This window comes from Notechis scutatus, chromosome 5 (assembly GCF_049901735.1).
Source record: "Notechis scutatus isolate UNSWTSFEM ecotype Mainland chromosome 5, rNotScu1.2, whole genome shotgun sequence".
NCBI lineage: Eukaryota > Metazoa > Chordata > Lepidosauria > Squamata > Elapidae > Notechis > Notechis scutatus.
Genome location: NC_142013.1, coordinates 2715428 through 2734353, shown reverse-complemented (window position 1 = coordinate 2734353; position 18926 = coordinate 2715428). Strand labels below are relative to the sequence as shown.

The following is an 18926-nucleotide window of genomic DNA, read 5'->3' as shown; positions in this document are numbered from 1 at the left end:
TTCTCTTTCCGGCGACAACCGTATCATGTGTGAACGGGTTTCCAAGAGGCCCAGGTTGATCCAACGTAACCAGTGTGGTTTCTTTCCCCAACCCTCAATATCCGTGTAATTTATATTAGAGAAAGAAAGGCGAAACAGCACAAGGAAAGGTGGAACGTCCCTTGGAAGCCTGGCAGCTTATCAATTTGATGAACCGTTTTTATCATCCTACAGGTACCTGGATAACCAGGTGTTCGTGTCTCTGGCCAACGGAGAGCTGGTCGCCTATCAGAGGGAAGCAGGTAAAACATCTGGACGTCCATAAACCTGACCCCTTGCCTTCCATCGTGTTTTGGCTCAAAAAAGGAGCCCAGGACCATTTTCTCCTCCTTCTCCCACCCCTGGCGGAACTACCCCTTCCATCATCCCCGTCCAGGAAAGCCCTGGCTGCTTCTGCTTTCCCTGTTGAGAAAGTTGGGGCTTGCGATCCCACAAACCTGGAGACTATCAGATTGGGAGAAGAAAGAATTTGGAGCACCTGGGAATCCTATTAGGAGCAAAGGGAACAGAGTAACACGAGGGCAGAATTACTTCCCCCCCCAACTCAGACCCTTGTGCTGAGTTTTTATTAGCAATAAATCAGTTTACAGCGACTCCTTGACTTAACAACCATCATTCGGTGACTGTTGGAAGTTACAACGGCACCGGAAAAAGTGACTTCCGACTGTTTTTCCCACTTCCGGCTTGGTCGCCATGGTTACCCAAGCCCCTTTTGTGGCAAAAGCTATTGTGGAAACTCATAAAATGGCGCTTCTGTAAGAGACTAAGGCCGTGATGATGAATCTGTGGCACGCAGAGCCATTGGTGCGCGGGCACGCGAGCCCCAGCCAAACTTACCCGCACTGCACATGCGCGCGACTCCCAGCTGGTTTTCGGCTCACCTGAGGCCATTTTCGCCCCCGGGGGAAGCCTTTGCAGCCTTGGGGGGCCGAAAAATGGGCCTCCAAATGAGCTTCCACAATAGCTTATGCCACAAAGGGGCTTGGGTAACCATGGCGACCAAGTCGGAAGTATGAAAAACAGTCGGAAGTCACTTTTTCCGGTGCCGTTGTAACTTCCAACAGTCACCAAATGATGGTTGTAAGTCAAGGAGTAGTTGTAAACTGATTTATTGCTATAAAGCCTCTGCACAGGGAATTTTCTCAACTGATGGTCAGCCCCTGCTAGAAGTTAGCTAAGGGGCAACTGAATTCGAGGGAGGTTGGACGTTGTCCCTTTGTGGCTACATAGGAATTAACAGAGTTGGAAGGGACCTTGTAGGTCATCTAGTCCAACCCCCTGCCCAAGCGGGAGACCCTACACCATTTCTGACATATGGCAGTCCAGTCTCTTCTTGAAAGCTTCCAGGGATGAAGCTCCCACAAGTTCTGAAGGCAACTTCTGTTCCATTGGTTGGTTGTTCTCACTGTCAGAAAATGTCTCCTTATTTCTTTATTTGAATCTCTCCTTGACCAGTTTCCATCCATTATTCCTTGTCTGGCCTTCAGAGGTTTTGGAAAATAGCTTGACTCCTTCCTCCTCTCCGTGGAAGCCCCTCAAATATTGGAAGATGCTCTCCTGTCTCCCCTGGTCCTTCTATTCCCTAGACGAGCCAGGCCCAGTTCCTGCAACCGTCCATCGTATGTTTTAGCCTCCAGTCTCCTCACCACCCTGGTTGCTCTTCTCTGCACTTTTTTATAATGTGGTGAACAAAACTGGATGCAATACTCTAGGTGTGGCCTTACTAAGGCTTTACAGAGTGGTATTAGTACCTCCCTTGATCTCGATTGTATCCCTCTGTTAATGCAACTTAGGATTGCATTAACTTTTTTGGCGGCGGCTGCTGCACACGGCTGGCTCCTATTTAGCTGGTTGCCCATTAAGACTCCAGGATCCCTCTCCCAGTTCCTGCTATTATTCTAGACTGACCCCCCTTTTGACTCCGCCTCCAGGTCCTGCCATTCCTTCTTCTACAACCACATCCTCCATAGAGTGAGGCGCCTTCCATTCAGAAGCAAAACGCGAGTCGTCTATCTTGTTTCTCTCTTCCAGGACGTTTTTGGGACTCTCAGAACTCCAAGTCTCTCTTGCTGGGCTCTCCGGGCAGCCCCGTAACCAAGATGGTGGCTGTGGGCGGGAAGCTCTGGTGTGGATGCCAGAACCGAATCGTGATCCTCAAGACTTCTACGCTGCTTCAGGAGGTAAGAAGGGGCCAATTCTAGCTCCACCAGCTTCTGAAGGCATATGCTCTCTCTTGGAGCATATGTGGTTAGACATAATAGCATTCTTCTTCTAAGTCAAGGTCATGTTATCTCTGCACCTCAGTGAGGGGAAGTCTCAAGTTGGGACGGAGGATGATTGGGGCATGTGATACAATTATTGTCATGCCCCTGTTGGGGTCTGATTCGGAGGGAGAAGCCAAACAGCTGACAGGGGGTGGGAGTGTGGCTCCGTTGGCTGCGGAGAAAACTGGGGAAGGACAAAGTCCGTCTGGGCAGAGCAGGGGAGAAGGAGAACAAGGCAGAGGGAGTTCAGAGGAAGACCCAGGCCCACCCCCTCTTCATCCTAGGGCATGCAGGGAGGAACGGAGAAGGGAGCAATGTGGGTTGCATGGCCTATGGGAGAGGAAAGGGCCCTGATTCCCTTCATTAGCCACACCTGAGAATGAGAGTTTTAAAAGAGATGCAAGCTGAGTGCAGCATCTTCTGGGAGCAAACGTGACTTTATCTTGTGTTGACTTTGGTTATCTGCATTCCTGGCATCCTCCCAACCAGGTTGAGTTATTGCCGTGACTTCACATCTGAAATTCTTGCTCCTGCCCTGCCAGACTAATGACCTCATTTTGCCTTGATTGGACTTATAGTTACAGTTTTTGTTGCTCATGTTTTGGGCTTGATTCCCTGCAGCCAAAGGCTGATCCTGGGAGAGTTTTTCTCCAGCCCAGAAGGTAACCAGGACATTTGGGGGGCAAAGTTGGAGATAATCAAAGGGATTCTTCTTGCTTATTGGACTGTGCTGCCTTTGTGCCACGTCCCTTGGGGTCATCCCAGATGGGTGCAGGGGGTGGATTTGTAATTTTCTACTTATTGCAAGGAAGCCCAGAACTTTCAGATTCGGGATTTCCCAGATGTGCCACTTTACTACTCAAATTAAAAGATGTTTGGAGAGGAGTTTGGAATGCTGACAGATACACTGAGGAGTAAGTGACACGAGTATCTTCGTGAGAACTCAACTGGGCCTCTTTGCTCTCCTCCGCAGCACACATTCCTGGTCGGGCAAGACAGCCACCGTAGCGTGACCTGTTTAGTGACCTCTAGCGTCGGGATTTGGGTGACCCTCCAGGGCAGCGCCCAGGTCAGACTTTATCACCCTGCCAGCTATGACCAGCTGGCTGAAGTGGACGTCACCCCTCCGGTCCATAAGATGCTGGCAGGTAAGAACACCCCAAATCGGAGGCCCTTGCAGCTCCGTGCACGAGATTGCGGTATGTGTGTATGTGTGTGTGAGAGAGAGAGAGCATACGTGTATGTCTTTTATGAGATGAAGTGGCTGGACACACCGCCCTCTTAAGACAGTGGTTCTCAACTTTGGCCACTTCAAGAGGTGTGGATTTCAACTCCCAGAATTCCCCAGCCAGCAGGTTGCCTGGAGAATTCTGGGAGTTTAAAAGAGTCTGTTAGGGATATACACCCTAGCAGAACCTGCATGGCAGGCAGGCAGGCAGGCAAATATGTGAGACAAACGTTTTTGTAGCTTACACTCAGTAAAACAGATACAATGTGCTAGTTAAATAGTTTATTCCAGTAAGATTTATAGCATAGTCAAACAGTCCATATATCATTCACTATTTCAGTCCGTCCGGGGATTATTCAGTTGCAAAGTCCAGTGTCGAAAAAGAGGTCATTAAACTTACAAATATCAGTCCAGTAATATATCTCTTCGCAGTAGAGATATGAAGAAGTCAAACCTCCTTTCTTCCTTCAGCAACAGCAGAGAACACGCAGTTAACAATCCATCATCGTCAGCAAGCAATCCAGTAAGCCAGCAATCAATCAAGTTCTCTTGCTCCCTCTTATGGCGCTTTACAGCCGCACCCAAAATTACAAGCTTTGCAGTTAAAGTGACACACACTTAAACTCACTATCATAGTCTATATATATTATTTTACCCAAACTGCGTTAGGTAACCTATGTTATTCCTAACAGAGTCCATCTCTGGTAGCTGGGGAATTCTGGGAATTGAAGTCCATCCATGCTAATTAGGGGAATTCTGGGAGTTGAAGTCCACTCTTGCTGGCTGGGGAATTCTGGGAGTTGAAGTCCACCTGTGCTAGCTGGAGAATTCTAGGTATTGAGGTCCACCCATGTTGCCTGGGGAATTCTGGGAATTGAAATCCACATATTAAAACCCCAGCTTTAGGAAACTCTGAACTATATTAAGAGCACTGAGTTTGGTAACCTACACAATATTATTATCCTGGCTGGGGAACTCTGGGAGTTGAAATCCCCGCATCTTACGGAGGCTGAGAAAACCGGATCTAAAACATTTCCATCTCCTTTCAGTCATACTAGAAATAATCAGTTGATGTATAATCAATTAATGCAGAGCGTATGATAAACCAAGTAATTATGCAAGCAGACACAAGCCTGGCCACTAGATATCAGCACATACCAAACAAAAATACTTTTTAAAAAGAAAATACTGCACAGATGAGCATTTGTGAGGGTGATGCACGGCTAACAGATTGGGAATTCATTTCTCATGAAATGCTAAACCCTTACATTTCATATACTACTATTATTAAGAATTAAATTCTTTTTCTCATAATTTTTTTGCTGCCATCTAGCTTGAGGAAGGGGATTTATTGCAATGACAATGACGATCCTCAGATAATGAGAATTGTCCATCAGCCAGCCATTCCAGGTTTTGGAAAATTGGCCCCTTGCATTATCACATCAAAATCCCAGAATCCGTTTCCCCCAGTCAGTAGTTATTCCTCTTTAAATTTCTGACTTAGGGATGCTAAGGAATTTTTGTAAGTTACCTCGTCACTGAGAGTGAGTGGGCAGCTATATAAATTGGTCATGAATGGATGGGTGAATGAATGAATAACACATAATCAAAGTTGGAAGGGACCTTGGAGGTCATCTAGTCCAACCCTTCGCCCAAGCAGGAGACCCTACACCATTTCTGTCAGAGGGCAGTCCAGTCTCTTCTTGAAAGCCTTCAGGGATGAAGCTCCCCAACGTCTGAAGGCAACTTCCGTTCCATCGTTTGATTGTTCTGTCAGAAAATTTCTCCTTATTTCTAGGTTGAATCTCTCCTTGATCAGCTTCCATCCATTCTTCCTTGTCTGGCCTTTGGGTGCCTTGGAGGATAGCTTGACCCCCTCCTCCTCTCTGTAGCAGCCCCTCCCTCAAATATTGGAAGATGCCATCATGTCCCCCCTGGTCCTTCTTTTCATTAGACTAGACATACCCAGTTCCTGTAATTGTTCATCGTATGTTTGAGCCTCCAGTCCCCTCATCATCCTGGTTGCTCTTCTCTGCACTTTTTCTAGAGTCTCAACATCTTTTTTATAATGTGGTGACCAAAACTGGATGCAATACTCTAGGTGTGGCCTTACTAAGGCTTTATAGAGTGGTATTAGTACCTCCTTTGATCTCGATTGTATCCCTCTGTTAATGCAACTTAGGATGGCATTGGCTTTTTTGGCTGCGGCTGCACATGGCTGGCTCATATTTAGCTGGTTGTCCACTGAGACTCCAAGAATGAATGAATGAATGAATGAATGAATGAATGAATGAATGAATGAATGAACGAACTAGGGGTCTTGAAACTTGACGCTTGAAGACTTGTGGACTTCAACTCCTAGAATTCCTCCCTCAGTCATGTAAGCTTATGAATTCTGGGAGTTGAAGTCCACAAGTCTTAAACTTGCCAAGTTTGAAGAGCCTTGGAATAAACGAATGAATGAATGAATGAATGAATGAATGAATGAATGAATGATGCTCTGGATTTTTTTATTTCTCCAGTGCGCAGAGAAACACAGCATTAGGGGGTTTCCACAAAGGTGGGCAAAAATGCCATGATAGTGTTTGCAACTGCACATTTTTAAAAGATGCTGGATTCAGTTGTGTGGTTATGCAGAGGTCTCCAAACTTGGCCACTTTAAGACTTGTGGATTTCAATTCCCAGAATTCTCCCCAGCCAGCATCGCTTGCTCTCTTGTAATCCCTTCCTCTGCAATCTCTTTCCACTCTAGGAGGTTAAGAGAACAAAGAAACAGACACGGCTGGCTGGGGAATTCTGGGAGTTGAAGTCCACAAGTCTTAAAGTGGGTTCTGGCCACCAGCTTGATTTCCAGAGGGAAAGAGAAACCAAGGCCAGACAAACCATCATTCCTGGGTCTGGTTTTTCTGAACAGTTAACCCAAAGACCTTTAACCCATTCGCCTCTTCATTTCCCCGGCTGTAGGATCCGACGCCATCATCCGGCAACACAAGGCGGCTTGTTTGAGGATCACTTCCCTATTGGCTTGTAAAGATCTCCTGTGGATCGGCACCAGCGCAGGAGTCGTACTGACCCTCCCCCTCACAGGCAACTCGGCTGCTTTGAAGACCCCACCATTCCCGGTGGGACTTTCCCAGGGCCACACCGGTCACGTCCGATTCCTGACGTCCATCGAGCTGCCCGAAGGATTTAGCGTCCTTTTTCCCCTGCCAGGAGAACCAGGTGAGCTGGCCAGAATTTTGAATAAAATAGAAGAGAATAGATATTGGAATGAATAGAAATAGAAATAGAAATAGAATAGATATTGGAATGAATAGAAATAGAAATAGAAATAGAAATAGAATAGAATAGAATAGAATAGAATAGAATAGAATAGAATAGAATAGAACAGAACAGAACAGAACAGAACAGAACAGAACAGAATAGAATAAAGAATAGAATAGAATAGAATAAAATAGAGAATAGAATAGAATAGAATAGAATAGAATAGAATAGAATAGAATATTGGAATGAATAGAGAATAGGATAGAATAGAATAGAATAGAATAGAATAGAATAGAATAGAATAGAATAGAATAGAATAGAATATTGGAATGAATAGAAATAGAATAGAATAGAGAATAGAATAGAATAGAAATAGAAATAGAATAGAATAGAATATAATAGAATAGAGAATAGAATAGAGAATAGAATAGAATAGAATAGAATAGAGAATAGAATAGAATAGAGAATAGAATAGAATAGAATAGAATAGAATAGAACAGAATAGAATAGAATAGAGAATAGAATAGAATAGAATAAATAGAGAATAGAATAGAATAGAATAGAATAGAATAGAATAGAACAGAATAGAATAGAATAGAATATTGGAATGAATAGAAATAGAATAGAATAGAGAATAGAATAGAAATAGAAATAGAATTTAATAGAGAATAGAATAGAGAATAGAATAGAATAAGAGAATAGAATAGAGAATAGAATAGAGAATAGAATAGAATAGAATAGAATGAATAGAATAGAATAGAATAGAATAGAATAGAATAGAATAGAATATTGGAATGAATAGAAATAGAATAGAATAGAATAGAATAGAATAGAATACAATAGAATAGAATAGAATAGAATAGAGAATAGAATAGAGAATAGAATAGAATAGAATAGAATAAAATAGAAATAGAATAGAATAGAATATTGAATGAATAGAGAATAGAATAGAATAGAATAGAGAATAGAATAGAATAGAATAGAATAGAATAGAATATTGAATGAATAGAAATAGAATAGAATAGAGAATAGAATAGAATAGAATAGAATAGAAATAGAATAGAATAATAGAGAATAGAATATAGAATAGAATAGAGAATAGAATAGAATAGAATAGAATAAAGAGAATAGAATAGAGAATAGAATAGAATAGAATAGAATAGAATAGAATAGAGAATAGAATAGAATAGAATAGAATAGAATAGAATAGAATAGAATAGAAGAGAATAGAAGAGAATAGAATAGAGAAGAGAATAGAGAATAGAATAGAGAATAGAATAAGAATAGAATAGAATAGAATAGAATAGAATAGAATATAGAAGAGAAGAGAAGAGAAGAGAAGAGAATAGAATAGAATAGAATAGAATAGAATAGAGAATAGAATAGAGAATAGAATAGAATAGAATAGAATAGAATAGAATAGAATAGAATAGAATAGAATAGAATAGAATAGAATAGAGAATAGAATAGAATAGAGAATAGAATAGAATAGAATAGAGCATAGAATAGAATAGAATAAAATAGAGAATAGAATAAAATATAAAATCAGCTGTGCCAGGATCTCCCTCGCTGTCTTACTGCTTTGCCCAGGAGGCTTCCCTGAGGGGCGCACGGAGGTGAGTGGGTCCTGCGCACCACCCCACCTCCCCCCACGCTCCCTTTTTGGCCTCCTGGGCCTCAGGGAAACCCCCTGGGGGCAGAAACAGTCACCCAGGGGTCTTCCCTGAGCCAGGAAGCAAAAAAATAAAATAAAAATAGAGCCACAAGGGGGTGGGGGGGGTGAAGGTGCTGCAAAAAAATCAGAAGCTACACCCACCCAGTCACCTGGCCACACCCATTCTAGCCACACCCACAGAACCGGTAGTAAAAATATTTGCATCCCAACCCCGTACCTGTCACCTCACTAAAATAATTCCTGACAGTCCCCCTATAAGTGCATTTGGTTTCCCTTTCGATAGGTTCGCGTTAGCTTGGGGGCAGACTTGCCATCTTAACCAGCTCCCTCTCTCGCTCCCACCTGCCCGTACAGGTACAGACAAATCCAGTGAGTCGGACAAACGGGATTCGACCCGGCACCGGCCATCCAAGTCCAAAATGCTCGTGGTCAGCGGTGGCGACGGCTACGAGGACTTCAGACTCACCAGCAGCAGCGAGACCGTGGGCCGGGACGACAGCACAAACCACCTCCTTCTCTGGAGGGTCTGACGTGGGTCAGAATGGGCCCTTCCCCTCCCACCCCCCCATCCCCGGTCGGGGTGGGCCGGGGCCGAGAGCGAGAAAGAGAAGAGAGTTCCAAACTCCCGTCCTTGCCGTTCACACCTGAACGGGGTACTCCTTTAGCTGTGCGTCATCCTCCCTCTCGACCGTCTTGTACGCGTGGGTCGCCACACGCAGGGAGCTGCGCCTTGAGGAGAACGGCTGCCGATCCCCCGCCGACTGACCCTCCCCCCTCCTTAGAACGCACGTCCATATTGCACGCCTCGCACTTAACCGCGGTCTCTTAAGTGTGTACAAGAGGCTAGAGGAGGGCCCAAGAGGGGCCACACCTACGCAGAGGCACCCCCCGTGGAAAAGGCCCCGCGAGGCCGAGATGGACCCCGTTTACAAAGGGAAAAAATCCGTTGGGCGGAAGCGATTTGGTGAGATTGTCCCCGGCTCGACCCACCGAGGGATTGGATATCTCGTGCCGGTGAAGCGATCTCAGGAGATTTAGACAACATCCAGAACTCTGTTCTCCCTCCAGAGTTCGATTTGGCCCACATGGCTTGTCAAAAAAGGAGGTTCAACCTCCCCCTTCCAAATTTACCCTTCACCTCCCGACACTTCGCACGCCCAGGATCTTCCGATCACTCCATTTTAACGCGACCCGGGGAGTCCTTTTCCTCACCGCCAGCATACTGATGACTCAAGGGTCGCCCTTTCGTTTGCACGGGGGTGCGAGTGTGTCTAATTTTTTTTTCTTCTTCTCAAGTGTATGTATAAATAATCTTTATTTATTGTGGATCAGAGACAAAGAGAAGCGGTTTGGGGCCTCAGGATGGAAACTGCATTGGGAGCTTAACGGCCATTTTTCCTCGTCTCGTCCAGAGATGGTCTGAATCATGATGACGAAAAATGTCCTCGCTGTACGGCACAGGTCCCCAAAACTCTTGGCCACTTTAAGACTTGTGGACTTCAACTCCCAGAATTCCCCAGCCAGCCGTTTCTTTTTCCTCTTAACCTCCTAAAGTGCAGAGAGATTGCAGAGGAAGGGATTACAAGAGAGTAAACTATGCTGGCTGGGGAGAATTCTGGGAGTTGAAGTCCACAGGTCTTAAATTAGCCAAGTTTGGAGACCTCTGCTCTACGGCAACAGTGTGTACAGTGAGGTGTGTACAGGAGGTTACGGCCTGTTGTAATGGAGTCATTCCAGAGTAGCTCTGTGTATGTGTGTGTGTGTGTGTGTGTGTGATTGTTTATAAAGGGCTGGTTGGGACAAAGAAATTGTGAGGAGGAGAAGGTTAACCAGGGTTTGGACCAGTTTTTCTCAACCTGGGCGATTTTAAAACGGGTGGACTTCAACTCCCAGAATTCCCTGGCTACCTGGGGAATTCTGGGAGTGGAGGTTAGAATAACAGAGTTGGAAGAGTCCTTGGAGGTCTTCTAGTCCAACCCCCACTCCCTGCTCAGGCGGGAAACCCTATACAGAGAGTCCTCGACTTGCCACGGGTTCATTTAGTGATGGTTCAGAGTTACAACAGCACTGGAAAAAAAAGTGACTTACGATCATTTTTCACCGTCATGACCTTTGCCGCCTCCCTATAATCCTGTGGTCAAAATTCATATTTATGACGGTCGCCTTTTGTGACCTTCTGACAAGAGTCAGCGGGGAAGCCAAATCCCCTTAACCAAACAGCTGAGGGGAGAAAAAAAAAAAAAAGGTCGCAAAATGGAGCCAACCTCACTTAACAACAGAAATTTTGGGCTCCGTTGTGGTCGTACATCGAGGACTGCCTATACAATTTCAGGCACTCCAGTCTCTTCTTAAAAACCTCCAGTGTTGGAGCACCCACAACTTCTGGATTCAAGTTCACACTCACACACACACACACACACACACACTGGCTGGACCACAGGTGTCGGCCACCCACGGCTCTTTTGGGCCCTCTGCTGTGGCTCCCTGTTCTCCACCTCCCGAGTCCTAGCTATGGCTGGTGGTCCCTGAAAAGAGAACAGGCTGGAAGCAGGCTAGTGGGTGGGGGTGGGATGCAGTTCCCTGCCACGCCCGCACACACCAAGAACCGGTAGTAAACATTTTTGAATCCCACCGCTGGTCCAAATGGCTCTTGGAGTGTTTTAAGGTTGCAGACCCCTAGGGAATTCTGGGAGTTGAAGTCCCACCCGTCTTTTAAAATGGCCCCGGGGTTGAGAAAAACCAGGATAATTGCAATCCATCCTTTCAAAGACCCACCAGATCCTCACCACAGCATTTCCCTCACCGTGGCATCCCAGAGAAGAAAGGAAGGAAGGGGAGGAGAGGTTTACGGGACCACCCAACCCAACCCAACCTTCTACTTTGTACAGTATTTATATTTTGTGTGTGTGTATTTTTTTTAAAATGCCAACTGTTCATTGTTTGCAGAAGGGGGACCAAGAGGCGTGGAAAGGTTATCAGCACTTAATTTGCAGGTGGCTTTTTTTTTTTTTAAGAACATCAAGGAGGGCCCACTCCCACCCCAAAGAAAGAAATATGAACAACCCCCTCCTCAAAGAACTGTTGTGTTTGTTATCCGCTGCTGCCCCAGAAAATCGGGAGAGAAGCAAGACTGCGAATGAAGCGGCAACGAAACCTAAAATGCAATTGAGGGTCTGTGCAATCGCCGCTGTTTTGGGCCTTGGATGTGGTTAGGAGAAGAAATGGGAAAGCCACAAAAATAATAAGATTACTGGAGCATTAAGGAGGATTTGTAAGGGACTTCCAGGGGTGAATTTTAGTCTCTATCCGGTGTTCCTTCAATTCCTTGAGGAGAACTTCACCCATCCAATGCAGAACGATTCGTATATAAATTGTGCCAAATCCGGAGTAGAGAATGTGAGACAAGGCAGATCCCCAAGTGCTTAGTTAGTAGACAGTCTGTTAGGATATCATGATCAGTAGAAGTCAAAGCAACTTGTAGACTAGTAATTTAATCTTAAGGGGTCCTTGGTGCTTTCTGAGCAGGGTGGTTTCCTTGCAGACGTTTCATGACCCAACTAAGTAACATCATCAGGGCTAGAAGGGAGTGGGTTTTGCAGAGTTGAGGAGAAGGAAAAGGAGAGGAGGAGGAGGAGGAAAAGGAAAAAGAAGACTGTTGGGCTCCTTGGTGCTCTCTGAGCTGCACTGTTTCCTTGCAGACGTTTCATGACCCAACTAGGTAACATCATCAGCATTGGAAGGGAGTGGGGAGAACATACCCCAAAGTCTTCTATCACCAGTGATGTTTCTTAGTTGGGTCATGCAAGAAAACAGCCAAGCTCAGAGATCACCATGGACCCCATAGTCTTCCTCCTCCTCCTCCACAAACCTTACCTCCTTCTAGCACTGATGATGTTACCTAGTTGGGTCATGAAATGTCTGCAAGGAAATCGCCAAACTCAGAGAGAACCAAGGACTCCACAGATGATCATCTACTCCTCCTCCTCCTCCTCCTCCTCCTCCTCCTCCTCCTCCACAAACCTTACCTCCTTCTAGCACTGATGATGTTACCTAGTTGGGTCATGAAATGTCTGCAAGAAAGCCACCAAACTCAGAGAGCAACAAAGATCTTGACAGTTCTCCTTCCCCTTTTCAATCATCAGTCATTGTCGTCGTCCTCTTCTTCCTTCTCCTCCCTTTTTCCTCCACAAACCCCATTCTCTTTTACCACTGATGATGTTACCTACTTGGGTCATGAAACGTCTGCAAGAAAACCAAGCTCGGTGAGCAACCAAGAACCCCACAGTTCAACCTGGAGCTGCAAACATTCTCCGCTTATTGGTAGCAGTTTTAAGGATTTGAAACTTAAAAGTTTAAACTTAAAAGGATTTGAAACAGAGAAGTTATTTAGACCCCCACATCGTGCACTTGCTTTTAACCAAAAGAAAGAGCTTCGTATTAGAGGTTTTCTTTATCCCTTCTCCATATTTGAGCACTTAAAATCACGCTGTCCAATGATGGAGCTTCCTAATTCACTGAAACTCAAAACTTTGGAACTATAAACTAAAATGCAATTTTACCCAATCGGTTTTGAAACGGGACCGTAGCTTGTTCTTCGCACTCCTCTGTTATTAAAAAAAGGGGGCAAAAAAGTCAAGATGGCCACCACTGTTGACGCCACCATCTCAGCTGTTTTGATGCTCCGATGGACTATACATCATTTTTCTCCCTCCCCCAACGTCACCCCTGGCCAAAGAGATTTTGGACATCAGGTCGTCCCCAACTTACAACCGTTCGTATTAGTGTCCATTCCAAGCAACCACGGCATCAAAGAAAAGCGACTTAACGATTTTTTGCACAGCCGTTTGCAGCAACCTCGCAGTCACACGATCAAAATTCACACGCTTGGCCACCGATTCCTCTTTAGGACGGCCCAGGGGTCACATGATCCCCTTTTGCGACCTTCTGACAAGCCAATGGGGACAAGCCAGATTCACTTAACGACCATGTTCCTAACTTAACAACCGCGGTGATTTATTTTTTTTTTTTTAACTGTGGCAAGAAATGGGGCAAAACTCATTTGAACAGGAGACATTTGAGGCTCAATTGTGGTCGTAAGTGGAGGACTACCTGTAGTAACCCCGAATCACTTTAGTTTCCTGAAGGTAACAATTAAGAGAGTGGGCCTATCCAGACTTATCTAGACTTATCCTGTCATTTTCAGTTCTTTTTTTAAAAACAGTATCTCACCTGGCTTCTATTTCCCCCCACATACACACACAAGCCGCCCTTGGAGGCCATACAAAACAGTCTCCAAATTATAATTGTCTCCCAGGGTGGAAATGAGAGAAATTATAACAGGTGAGAGGAGACCTTGTACCACCTCTGTATTTAGGTAGCATTTGAAACCAATTTAGAGATGTTGTCTTTCCCGGCCTTGAGATTCTTTGTTTTTGTCTACAGTTTGATTAAGCGTGGAGAAGCCTTTTAAAAAGACCGAACGGCTGAATTCTTGGCTCTTAAAAAGTGAGCCAAGAAATTAGTTTCCTAACTCTCTAGAAGTTCGATCATTTCTCCACGTTGGCCACTTTGAAGATGTGTGGATTTCAACACCCAGAGTTCCTCTGGAATTTTAATCATTTCTGCATTTTGGCAACCTTGAAGATGCGTAGACTTCAACTCCCACGAGTTCCCCCTGCAAATTTCATAATTTCTCCACTTTGGTGCTGGAAGATGAGTGGGCTTCATTTCCCAGAATTTCCCTGGAATCTCATGATTTTCTTCATGTTGGGGATGGAAGACAGTTGGAATTCAACTCCCTGGAAATGCTTAGTTTTTCCACTTTGGCCATTTTAAGAAATGTGGATTTCAAGTTCCAGAATTGCCCTGGAAATTAGTAATTTCTCCACCTTGGCCATCTGAAAAGTGGACTTCCAACGCCCAGAATTCCTCTGGAATTGAGTAATTTCTGCATTTTGGCAACCTTGAAGATGCGTAGACTTCAACTCCCAGAGTTCCCCTGCACACTCATAATTTCTCCATTTTAGTGCTGGAAGAGATGTGGATTTCACTTCCCAGAATTCCCCTGGAATCTCGTGGTTTCTTCATGTTGGGGATGAAAGACGGTTGGAATTCAACTCCCTGGAAATGCTTAGTTTTACCACTTTGGCCATTTTAAGAAATGTGGATTTCCAAACTCCCAGATTTTTTTGGAACAGAGGTCTCCAAACTTAGCATCCTTAAGACTTGTGGACTTCAACTCCCAGAATTCTCCAACCAGAGAATTCTGGGAGTTGAAGTGCACAAGTCTTAAAAGTTGTCAAATTTGGGGACCCCTGCTTTAGAATCTCAAAAAATTCTCCACTTCGGTGCTAGAAGAGATGTGGATTTCAAGTTCCAGAATTCCTCTGGAAATTCATAATTTCTCCACCTTTGGCCATTCGAAAAGTGGACTTCAACGCCCAGAATTCCCCCGCCAGTGCCCCAGTGAAGAATTGATCTCTATGCTAAATTCCAACTCTATGATTCTATAGAGACTTTCAGCTGACCTTCCACGCAGGAGTAGAATCACTGAATTTACAAGGGGAAAGGGTTCTTAAGAGGTCATCTATTTCAACTCCTTAATGCAGGTAATCCTCGACTTGCAACAGTTCGTTTAGTGACTGTTCAAAATGACAAGAGCACTGAAGAAAAGGGACTTACGGCCGTTTTTCACACTTACGGACCCTCATAGCAGTCCCCCTGGTCACGTGATCAAGATTCAGCAACTGGTTCGCATTTATGACGGTTGCCCGGGATTATGTGATCCCCTTTTGCGACCTTCTGACAAAGTCAATGGGGAAGCCAGATTCCCTTAACAACTGTGGCTAGAAAGGTTGTCACAACGGGGCAAAACTCACTTTAACAACCGCCTCGCTTAGCAACAGAAAATTTTGGCCTCCATTGTGGTCGTAAGACAAGGACCACCTGTAGAAAGTTTTACTGGGGCTCAAAAGTTTCAAGAAAATAAGAACATCAGGAATTCTGTTTGGGGACCAAAAAAAAAAAAAAAAAGATGGAATCACTATAATTTTCATTAATGAACTTGCTAGTGTTTCTCAAACTTGGCCACTGGCAGATGGGGTGGACTTCAACTCCCAGAATTCCCCAGCCTGCTGGCTGGGGAATTCTGGGAGTTGAAGTCCACCCCATCTGCCAGTGGCCAAGTTTGAGAAACACAGAAGCCATTCTTGTAGGAAACAGCCATTTTCCCTCATCTTCTAAGGTGATTTTATTAATTTTTACTCTTGTGTACCCCTCAATGGATAATCTCTACCCTTTGTCAACCTTTGCTACCGATGCTTCATCCTCTCCTCCAAAGTTCCAGCGCTCCCCAAACCCAAAAGCAAACAAATCTCATACTTTTACACCTTGTAACTTAAAAAGAGAAACTTTTGAGGTTCATCTTCCCACGATAACCCCCATCGCCTACCTCCCCTGAAAACCTCTGCCCTTAATTTTCCCCATAGGACATTTCTGGGCTCATCTTGGGCGAGAAATATATATATATATATATATATATAACTTTCTGCCCATGCTCAGAAGGGTCTCTCCACAACTCCTCCCTTGCCGGTTGGGACGATTTCCAGAAAGGTGTACAACACCCAAGAACTAAAATCCCTGTTAAACCAAAACCTGAATGGTTAGCCACCCAGAATAAATTGGCAGGAGTTAAATCCATGCAGCGTGCAGATGGTTGAAGCATTGACCTGGTTCTAGATTTTGTAGTGCCAACAAACGGACGTGGCATTTAGGTTGGCGCATACCTCCTACTCTGGTTGGCACATGCATCTTGCTTTTCTCCCACAGCATCATTTTTGACCCCTTTTGGTGGGTTGGATAGACCCCCTTCGACTTCCGACATCTTGTAAATATTGGTATATATCTCACTTCCTCTGTAAATATTCCCCGAATCTTTTGTTGTTGTTATTGTTGTTGTTTTGGATGGTCATGGCAAATTTAACGGCATATTTTTATATATCTTTTCAGGAACACAAGCGAGGGTTCTCGGTCACAGTTTTTTAAGTTATAATAACGGTTCAAGCGTTGCGTGTGAATGGGGGAGAGTGCCAGAGTGAGGATTTCTTGCCGAAATGTTAAACTGGTTTTAGCAAGGTGTGTGATGGGATGAGGATGATGGGTTTGGTTGGCTTTTATTTTCCTGTTCATCACTGTGGGTTCTCGGTCATTAAAAGTCACTGTTGTCAGAATCTGGCTTTGCGGTCCCGTTCTTTGACTTCGGTGGGGGGGAAAGGGGATAGATTGGATTGTGTGTCACATGAATTTCAACTCCAATTAAATAGGAGCCAGCCGAGTGCAGCAGCGGCAGCCAAAAAAGCGAATGCCATCCTAAGTTGCATTAACAGAGGGATACGATCAAAATCAAGGGAGGCACTAATACCACCCTATAAAGCCTTAGTAAGGCCACACCTAGAATCCTGCATCCAGTTTTGGTCACCACATTATAAAAAAGATGTTGAGACTCTAGAAAAAGTACAGAGAAGAGCAACCAGGATGATTTTAGTGGACTGGAGGCTAAAATATGTGAAGAATGGTTGCAGGAACTGGGCCTGGGTAGTCTAGGGAAGGGAAGGACCAGGGGAGACAGGAGAGCATCTTCCAATATTTGAGGGGCTGCCCCAGAGAGGAGGAAGGGGTCAAGCTATTCTCCAAAGCACCCGAATGCCAGACAATGGATGGAACCTGATCAAGGAGAGATTCAACCTGGAAATAAGGAGAAACTTTCTGACAGTGAGAACAATCAACCCATGGAACAGAAGTTGCCTTCAGAAGTTGTGGGAGCTTCATCCCTGGAAGCTTTCAAGAAGAGACTGGACTGCCATATGTCAGAAATGGTGTAGGGTCTCCTGCTTGGGCAGGGGGTTGGACTAGATGACCTACAAGATTCCTTCCAACTCTTTACAAAATTACTAAATTCTTCCAGGTAGCATCTCTGCAGCCCAACCTAGATGGGAGATGGGATTTCGGGTGAAAGGCACAAAGTTTAAGTAAGTTAAAGAGGAACTTTGAGGTACAGAAACCCCTCTGTGAGGAGGAGGGCCGGTTCAAAAGTTTGACATATAAAGAAATAAAAGTAAAAGTACAAAGGAAAGAAAAGAAAGGTATAAGCCAGGGGTGTCCAACCTTGGCAACTTTTAAGACTTGTGGACTTCAACTCCCAGAATTCCTCAGCCAGCTTTGGCTGAGGAATTCTGGGAGTTGAAGTCCACAAGTCTTAAAGTTGTCAAGGTTGGACACCCCTGGTATAAGCAGAGGTGCAATCTAGAGCTAAGGAGAAATTTCCTGATAGATAGAACAATTAACCAGTGGGACAACTGGCCTCCAGAAGTTGTGGCTGCTCCACCACTGGAGGTTTTTAAGAAGAGACTGGACAGCCATTTGTCTGAAATGGTATGGGGTCTCCTGCTTGAGAAGGGGGTTGGACTAGAAGACCTCCAAGGGTTCCAACTTTGTTATTCTGTTCTATTATTCTGTTCTAATGTGTGTGTTTAACTCACTCCATAATTTGGAGTGTATTTTGGACAGAGAGGTGGCCACCATTGGACTTTTAATGGGTTCTTAATCTGTTTCTAAATCACTTTAGTATGAGTTGTAAGCAAGAAAGCAAAATCCAGACAAAACTGTCTATAAAAAGTATTTTTCAGAGAAGTAGCTGGTTAGTCCCTTGCAATCAAAACAAGAAAAGGTTCTGTGGCACTTTTCAAAGTTATAATTAATGCTGTGTTTACACAACATGTTTGAACAGGGTAGTTGCAAACATGTTAACTTTGTTAAGGATTAATCTCAGGTGTATAAAACACACACGAACACACATTGCATTTGGGATACAACTACTGTGGCCATAAATCTAGATAGGTAGGTAGGTAGGTAGATATGGTAGATACGATAGATAGATAACTGTAGATAGATGATGGATGGATGGATGGATAGATAGATAGATAGATAGATAGATAGATAGATAGATAGATAGATAGATAGATAGATATAGATACGATAGATATAGACAGACAAAGACAGATAGATACAGATACACGATGACAGATAGAGAGAGAGGAGAGAGAGAGAGAGAGAGAGATAGATGATAGAAGATAGAGAGAGAGAGAGAGAAGATGATAGAAGATAGATAGATAGATAGATAGATAGATGAGATAGATAGATAGATAGATAGATAGATAGATAATAGATAGATGATAGAAGCTATAGATAATTGTCGATAGATGATAGAAGATAGATAATTGTAGATAGATAGATAGATAGATAGATAGATAGATAGATAGATAGATAGATGATAAATAGAGCTAGGTGGTTAGAAAGGGATGGATGAATAGAGATAGATATTCAGATAGTTCAACCATTTGTTAATGATGGTTCAAAGTTACAACGGCACTAAAAAATTCAGGTAATGACCATTTTCACC

At 44.2% G+C, this 18926-nt stretch overlaps 1 protein-coding gene and 1 long non-coding RNA gene across 2 annotated transcripts in view; both read left to right on the top strand.

Annotated features, from left to right (window-relative positions):
* Positions 1–9962, top strand: part of ARHGEF17 (Rho guanine nucleotide exchange factor 17) — a 151674-nt gene extending 141712 nt beyond the window's left edge. The window contains exons 18-22 of the mRNA XM_087967516.1: positions 214–281; positions 2071–2219; positions 3277–3451; positions 6496–6753; positions 8825–9962. Of these exons, the coding sequence (XP_087823642.1) occupies positions 214–281; positions 2071–2219; positions 3277–3451; positions 6496–6753; positions 8825–9000 (826 nt within the window). The 3' untranslated portion in view covers positions 9001–9962. The remainder of the gene's footprint in view (positions 1–213; positions 282–2070; positions 2220–3276; positions 3452–6495; positions 6754–8824) is intronic.
* Positions 9963–11069: 1107 nt separating this feature from the next.
* LOC148130340 (uncharacterized) lies at positions 11070–16698 on the top strand. The gene is made up of 2 exons (XR_015749693.1): positions 11070–12031; positions 12189–16698. It is a non-coding gene; the product is annotated as an uncharacterized LOC148130340 (long non-coding RNA).
* The last annotated feature ends 2228 nt before the right edge of the window (positions 16699–18926 follow it).